At 37.0% G+C, this 7,699-nt stretch overlaps 1 protein-coding gene across 1 annotated transcript in view; it reads left to right on the top strand.

Moving 5' to 3' along the window:
- The first annotated feature begins 743 nt into the window (after positions 1–743).
- The window catches only part of LOC107676253 (heparan sulfate glucosamine 3-O-sulfotransferase 6-like), a 14,615-nt gene continuing 7,659 nt past the window's right edge, over positions 744–7,699 (top strand). Inside the window, exon 1 of the mRNA XM_016470777.1 lies at positions 744–1,222. Coding sequence (XP_016326263.1) covers positions 744–1,222 — 479 coding nt within the window. The remainder of the gene's footprint in view (positions 1,223–7,699) is intronic.

Raw genomic sequence — 7,699 nt, forward strand, 5'->3', positions numbered from 1 at the left:
AATTGATATCGAAGTGTACAGTGTGTTTGTGCGAACTGAGGTGATGGTGATTTGCTTAGTCTTAAGTCTGCAGAGACCAGATCAAGAAACAGACTGTCTCCACTGAGTGTGTGGCCTCCAGGACAGGTGTTGCTCACTGACTGACCTCTTCATCTGTGTGTAAAACAGTACTGACAGAGGGCTGCCTCATGCAGCAGCCTATGAAGGAAAGTACATGCCATAAAAATACCTAAGATAACATTTCACTATCTCTATCATGCAGTAAGGGCACTGAACTTTGACCTGTTCTTTTTTTATCCTGAAAAAAATAAGCTCTATAGCTCTCATCGATTTAACAGTAGTTAATGGATTTGTAACTGCTTAGGTAGGAAAGTCATAAAAGTAATTTGAGCAAAAGGGGTGGGACTCAGAAAGCAGGGCGTGGATACGCACCCAAAACGGGTGGGAGATGAATGGGTAACCCTGGTCACCCGAAGCTGCACGACTGCGGGACCTCAAGCCAAAGAAGTCCCATCAGTCCAACAAAAAGAACATGAAAAGTTATCATTCGTAATGTAACTTCTCTGGATAAGACATCATCGCGCAAATATGGCGTGCATTTGATTTAGTGACTCTGAGGCGCAAAAAAAAAAATGTAAATCTCACTAAATGTTTAGTCTTGCAACAAAAACCCGTTATTTTACATTTAATACGGGAATGATTCCTCCGTTTAACGTTTTGTTTCTTGCGACGCAAAGACACTCATGGGATGTTGGACAACGAGTTGCGACTTGGGACACCTGAAAGCGCACTCCAAGGTGTCTGTGTTCTTTACCATGATCCTCATATTCATCTATTTGTTCTACTGTCTCACCGGATACTGCGATTCCATGCCGAGTCCGCTGTACGTCCATCAGAATTTCAGAAGCAAACTTTTCCCAAAGGAAGGGAAGAAACTCGCGCACTGGAACGGCTCCATCGTTCGCGAACTCCCCGAGCAGGATGCGACAGACGTGGAAGAGGAGAAGCGGCAGCGAGGTTCAGCTTATGACACGTACAGCAATCTCTCCGTGTCAAACAACTTTGGGACCAAAGAGTTTCCTCAGGCGATTATTATCGGCGTGAAAAAGGGAGGAACGCGCGCACTTCTGGAGTTCCTGCGCGTTCATCCAGACGTGAGAGCCGTGGGCGCGGAGCCGCACTTCTTTGACAGGTTCTATGAGACGGGGCTCCAGTGGTATAGGTAGGTCGCCTGTTATTAGCTAGTTGTGAATAATACGTATTATTATCACATTTTGCCATAGGGTTAAGGATTATCAAAACACCCAAACGTATTAAAATTCAGCCTGTAACTTCATTACAGTGCAACCATAAATGATATGCTACCTCAAAACTTGCTGCTGCTGGTTGGATGGACAGTTAAGGCACACTTAAAATTCTGAATGTCTGTGTAATTTGTACCAGAACAGTGGCATTTATTTTAAAGGAATATAGCACAAGAAAACGTGTTTGCAAATATGTTGTATTTAATACAATGACTTTTGTATGTCTTTATTTGTGCAAATACATTTTTCGTACATTTAAGTAAGCATTATAGCAACTGCAAAATAATAATAATAATACTTTTTTATAATAGAAGTATAAATATATATATACGTATACTTCTATATAAAATTGCCTCTGGTCAACATGTAACCAGCCACTCTAGTAACTACATTTTTAGTACATTTAAGTAAGCATTATAGCAACTGCAATATATATATATATATATATATTTTTTATAATAGAACAACTTGCTAACGGCCATTCCTTAGCAACCAATGTCTGTAATAGTATAGACCTTATGTAGCCCCGCCCCTTTTCAGCACTGTGCTCATTGTCTTCTGTCTTCCGGTTTGTATTTCCACAGCGTGAAAGTACTGTAAGGTCATACAAATTTACAAATGATTCGCACATTTTAAAGGATTAGTTCACTTCCAGAATAAACATTTCCTGATAATTTACTCACCCCTATGTCACCCAAGATGTTCATGTCTATCTTTCTTCAGTAGAAAAGAAATTAAGGTTTTGAGGAAAACATTCCAGGCTTTTTCTCCATATAGTGGACTTCAATGGAGCCAACGGGTTGAAGGTCCAAATTTCAATGCAGCTTCAAAGGGCTCTACACGATCCCAGCCGAGGAATAAGGGTATTATCTATTAAGGTTCTTATTATAAAAATTAAAATGTATGAACTTTTTAACTACAAATGCTCTTCTTGCACTAGCTCGACCTTACGCATTACCTAATCACGCACGCGTGACGGAGGTGGCAGTACCAACCCAGTGTTTACAAAGCAAACGTGCAAAGAAAGTCAAACGCCCTTTACAAAAAAAGGTAAAACAAAGATGTCGGACGATTTTAAAGTTGGAGGAGAAAATGTTTTTTGCCCTACCCTACCTTTTTGAACACGAAGTACACAGATGAAGAACTAGCAAGGCGTGACCTTTCCAACGTGATTAAGTAATGCGTGAAGTCGCACATCGCAGAGCTAATGCAAGATGAGCATTTGTGGTTAAAAAGTATAGAAATTTTTATTTTGTTTTGTTTAACCCACTGATCCCCATTGAAGTCCACGATGTGGAGAGAAATCCTGGAGTGTTTCCCTCAAAAACCTTCATTTCTTTTTGACTGAAGAAAGAAAGACATGGACACCTTAAATGACATGAGAATAACAGGAAAATTTTCTTCCAGAACTGAACTAATCCTTTAAAATCTTCCCGGTCTGACATGCATCTTGAACATTGCAGTACTCATGATAACTTTAGTACATCCACTTCAGCAGCTAATTACTTTTCAACAGCAATTCTATGGAGCTACCACTAAAATATGTTTCTAAAGATGGCTGTGCTCTTGTTTTTCTGATGCATAAGGTCTGTAATTCTTATTTTCTTAAGAGAAAAGACAAGTTTAATTCATTTTTACAAACAGATCACAAATAATAGCGTTATCTGTCTACTCACTCCCTATGATTTAGATTCTTAGAGACTGCAATTTTCTTTATCCAAGTTACCCACTTAAAATCTTAAGAGTGGTAATTAAGTCAGCCAGCAGATGTTTTATCTTACAGTAGACCAATTTTATAACAGACATTGTAATTTATGTAGACAGCAGCTCAAGAGCTCCTGAAATGCATGCATCTGAGGCACATAAAGTTTACGCAGCTCTCATCATAAAGTCTTCCAGCAAAGAATATTGGTTTAATTAACTCCTCAAAGGAGTTACACGCTGAGATTTCTTCATTCATCAGTTCTTTTTGCATGTTTAGACCATCCTTCAAGCAGTTATGCATATGTCTGCATGATCGGCAATTGATTCTTCCTCTCTCTTTTAATGCCACTTGGTTCATTAATATCACCTGTCAATAACCCAACCAGTTCAGACCCGCGTCTCATTGGCAGGACATTCAGCCCTCTGCCAATAAAATGACTGTGGATTGACCGTCAGTGCTTCTGTCTCTCGCCTCTGTCCATCTCTCATCTCCATTCCACCTAATTAGAAATCAGACAAATGGGAATGACTATGTATTGCTGGTTCATCATTTAATTCCTTTCTTTTGTTGTTCCATATGACGTTCTTCTGCAGTAGACGATATTTTGAAGAGTGTTGATAACCAAACTGTTTTGGGTCCCATTGACTTCCATTGACAAAAAAAATACTATAGAAGTCAATGGGACCAAAAAAACATTCCAACATTGTTCAAAATATCTTCTTTTATGTTGTAGACAAGAAAGAAAGTCAAACAGGTTTGGAATGACGTGAGGGAGGAGAAGAAAATAATGACATGATTAAATTTTTTTCAGGTGGACTATCTCTTTCAAAATATCTTCAAGGAACACTTCACCCCAAAATTACAATTCTGTCATTAATTACTCACTTTGCAAACTCGTATTCTGTTATTTTGTCACAATACAAAAGGAAAATTTGGGGGTTATGGGTTTGAAATTACAGAGAGTGAATAAATGATGACAGAGTTTTCATTACGGCGTAAATTATTCCTTTAATAATCTCATTTCCTCTCTTGTCAAGAAACTATACCTCGTGAAGCGACTTTGAGGTTTAGTTTGATGATTTGTCTCTCTTTCTCATGCACACAAACACACATTTGTTCCAGCATGTGGTGACAGCCTATGTAAACAAACTGTCCATGTATGGGGTTTTTGTAAAGTATAATTCAATATCAGCCTTGTCAACACCACGGGTCTTCTGTGTGTGCAGATGTGTAATGACAGCTGAGCTTTTGTGAATGCCAGCTGGAAGCTGTACATGGAAGAGCTTTGTCACATGGCCACTGTGTGTATGTGTGAGAGAGCAAGAGTGAGTGAATGAGTTGAGAGAGAGAGAGACATACAAGCTTTGTAAGTGACCAGGTGCTCGTATACTTTACTCATTAAAAGGTTTATGGAACTCATGACTGTTGCCCTTGTCAGATATTGTACATTGTAAAATTTACTGATGCATTATAGCCTACAAATATTGTATATATTACATGCATGTGTTTAGTCAAATATTTTATTTGTATTATTTATTTTATTTTACATGTTTCTAATTTGTGACCCTGGACCACAAAACCAGTCTTAAGTCGCTGGGGTATATTTGTAGCAATAGCCAAAAATACATTGTATGGGTCAAAATTATCTATTTTTCTTTTATGCCAAAAATCATTAGGATATTAAGTAAAGATCATGTTCCATGAAGATATTTTGTACATTTCCTACCGTAAATATACCAAAACTTAATTTTTGATTAGTGATATGCATTGCTAAGGACTTCATTTGGACAACTTTAAAGACGATTTTCTCAGTATTTTGATTTTTTTGCAGCCTCAGATTCCAGATTTTCAAATAGTTGTATCTCAGGCAAATATTGTCCTATCCTAACAAACCATACATCAATGGAAAACTTATTTAAAATTTATTCAAAAAATTGACCCTTATGACTGGTTTTGTGGTCCAGGGTCACATTTAATTAATAATATTCCACTACAGTGAACATTTTCTAAATATATTTCAAAATACTAAAGAAATAAAAAATAAAAAAACATTTATGAATTAATTTCAGGATGCACTGCATTATAATTAAGTTATATATTTTATCTAATATTATAAACTGAAGATCGTAAAAATCTGATCTTCTCATGAATTGATAATATGTTCTGATTAACATGTCCATCCATTACATGTTCTTTCATTCTGTTCATTAATCCATAATAATTGTTCCTCCCCCACTCAATGCAGTTACCTGACTCTGGTTGCACCTTTTCATGACTCCATAAATCACTGTCCAGAATAAAAGTCACCTCCCAATCAATGATGTGTGCAGACGTGCTGCTTATCGATTCCTCCTTAACCAACTTTATTGCACTTGGGCATGGAGACGGTTAATTAACCTGTGCATATTCAATCTTGTTGACAAACTGCTGCCGCCCTTTTCAGCTCTTGACATTCTTTATGACACTCCAAGATGTTTAGCTATAAAGGTTTATGTTTTAAGAGCTGTGTTTTAAGATAATGCTCATTTGTGATAGGTTTAATTCCTTGTTGTCTTGTGAGTGTTGTGTAACATGGAATGCTTATTTATTATATCTCTATATTATACCCATATTTATGTTTATATGATATTTATATCATAAAGGTGTATATATATATATATATACAGTACATTTTTGTAGTTAATTTACATTTAACACAATTATTTTATGTATATTTGTCACAAAAAAATACATTACAGAACAAATGTTTTAGCACTCAGTCCATTCCATGCAAAAGTTTCTATTTTTTAATCTATCCCTGATGTTAATGAGTACATTTACATTTTGCATTACAAATTCAATTTAGATTTTAAGGCCATATATTTCATGATGCCAGAGTGCTGATTTGACAGGCTAGATTTCCCACATGACCCGGGTCTCTAACATTAAACAAGCCATTGATTGATCAGGACTGAGGGTACTGGTGTGGAAGAAACCAGCGGCGCGCTACAGAGATAGATGTGTTATCTATAACCTCAGAGTATGGCACAGCCTCGTAATGAAGAATAAGAGTCAGGGAGTAACCCAAAAGGAGGTTTTCGCAGAGATTCCATAAAAGAACCTTTCAGAGAACAGTTCTTCAAAGAACCATTTTTGGAACTTTTCAGTGATCTGAAGAACCTTTTTTCACCATAAAGAACCTTTTGTGGAATGTAAAGGTTCCATTGACGTTAAAGGTTCTTCATGGAACCATTGATGCCAATTTATTTTTAAGAGCGTAGCTTTGCTTTGCTTGTGATTTTTTTATGATGTGGTTAGCTGGATAATCATTTCCTTGGAGGTTTTCAGTGGGATAGGTTACAGTCAAGGCCAAGAGAAAGAAAGCTTTGGCTTGTCCCAAGTTGTTCACCAACCCACAATGGCATAGATAGTTTCTTAACAACTTGTTTTTGATGCATGACTTCTCAGCAGAAATTCCTATAGTCTTCTACTGCTGAAATATAGGCCTGCTTTAGAGCAAACTCCACTTTATTTCTCTCGAGTACTGCCCTTTCAACAAGAAAAGTATGATTAATCAGGCAAAAAACAGAGTGTTTGAAGACACCAATTATACTAGAACCTCCCAATTCTGCAGCTGCAGTCATTCTTCTGCTCAAAGTCCTGCGACTGACTGTTAAAGCTGCACATACGGTGGGCTGTTAACCAAGCCAGGGATGTGGTTTCCTCTAGGCCGGTCTTAAAGGTTCATTATGCTGCTACACACTCCATATTGAGTCACTTAAAATTCTGTGTGGTGCATATTTGAACAGATTTCCATTGTGCTATCTGTTTTTACTTTTATATTCCTTCATGTGTGCATTGTAACTTCTATAGGAGCTATAGACGCTATCTGCTCACATATAAATTTACATCTGTTTTATAAATGTAATTCTGCTCTTTGGCATCACTTCAGTCAGCAGTTACACATTTGTCACAGAAATAGTATTCTACACACACCACCATAGCATATAGTTCATTGAATATAAACCTTCTCCTGCCAAATTTGTACCATAAATTAATGCCAGGCGCTTGTGAACGTTTAGCAATATCCTGATACTGGACTGTTTCCAGAAATGGTGACACATCCTGAATCTCAAATGCATTAAGGGTACAGTACTGAAACTGTTAACTGTTAGGCTATGTACCTTTTAATGCCAAATTTGATGCAACCAAGTGCAGCAATGCAATGCTTAATGTTAATTCTCATTGATTTTGTTGACTGATTTCTTGTCAAATTAGAATAATGTGCTATTTTTACAAAACCTATGGCCAGTTCTGCTGCCTTCCAGTAATATTAGATAATCCAGCACCAAAACAGCCAGTCTGACCAGCAGTGATCTGCAGCGGAGGTCTTCTTCCTCCTTGTAGTTTCCCGTGACTGATCCTTAACACATTATCAAACACACTGTCTGGAAATTTCAGGCAGTCTGATTAGATCATTAGGAGCTTCAGAAACAGATTAAAAAGCAGGAAGAAAAGGAAGCACATCCTGTCAGAACTTCAAGACACTAATCAGGAGGATGTAGGCGGATATACAGTGAGTTCAGTGTTTTGATGCTGTTTTAAAAATATACAATTTGTGTTTTTGTGCACATGAATGCTGATTCATACATAAATAATAAAAATAAATAATTCCATTGTAATAATAACAATAAAATACCTGATATATATA

The sequence above is a fragment of the Sinocyclocheilus anshuiensis genome, unplaced genomic scaffold (assembly GCF_001515605.1).
Source record: "Sinocyclocheilus anshuiensis isolate Anshui unplaced genomic scaffold, SAMN03320099.WGS_v1.1 scaffold469, whole genome shotgun sequence".
Taxonomy (NCBI): domain Eukaryota; kingdom Metazoa; phylum Chordata; class Actinopteri; order Cypriniformes; family Cyprinidae; genus Sinocyclocheilus; species Sinocyclocheilus anshuiensis.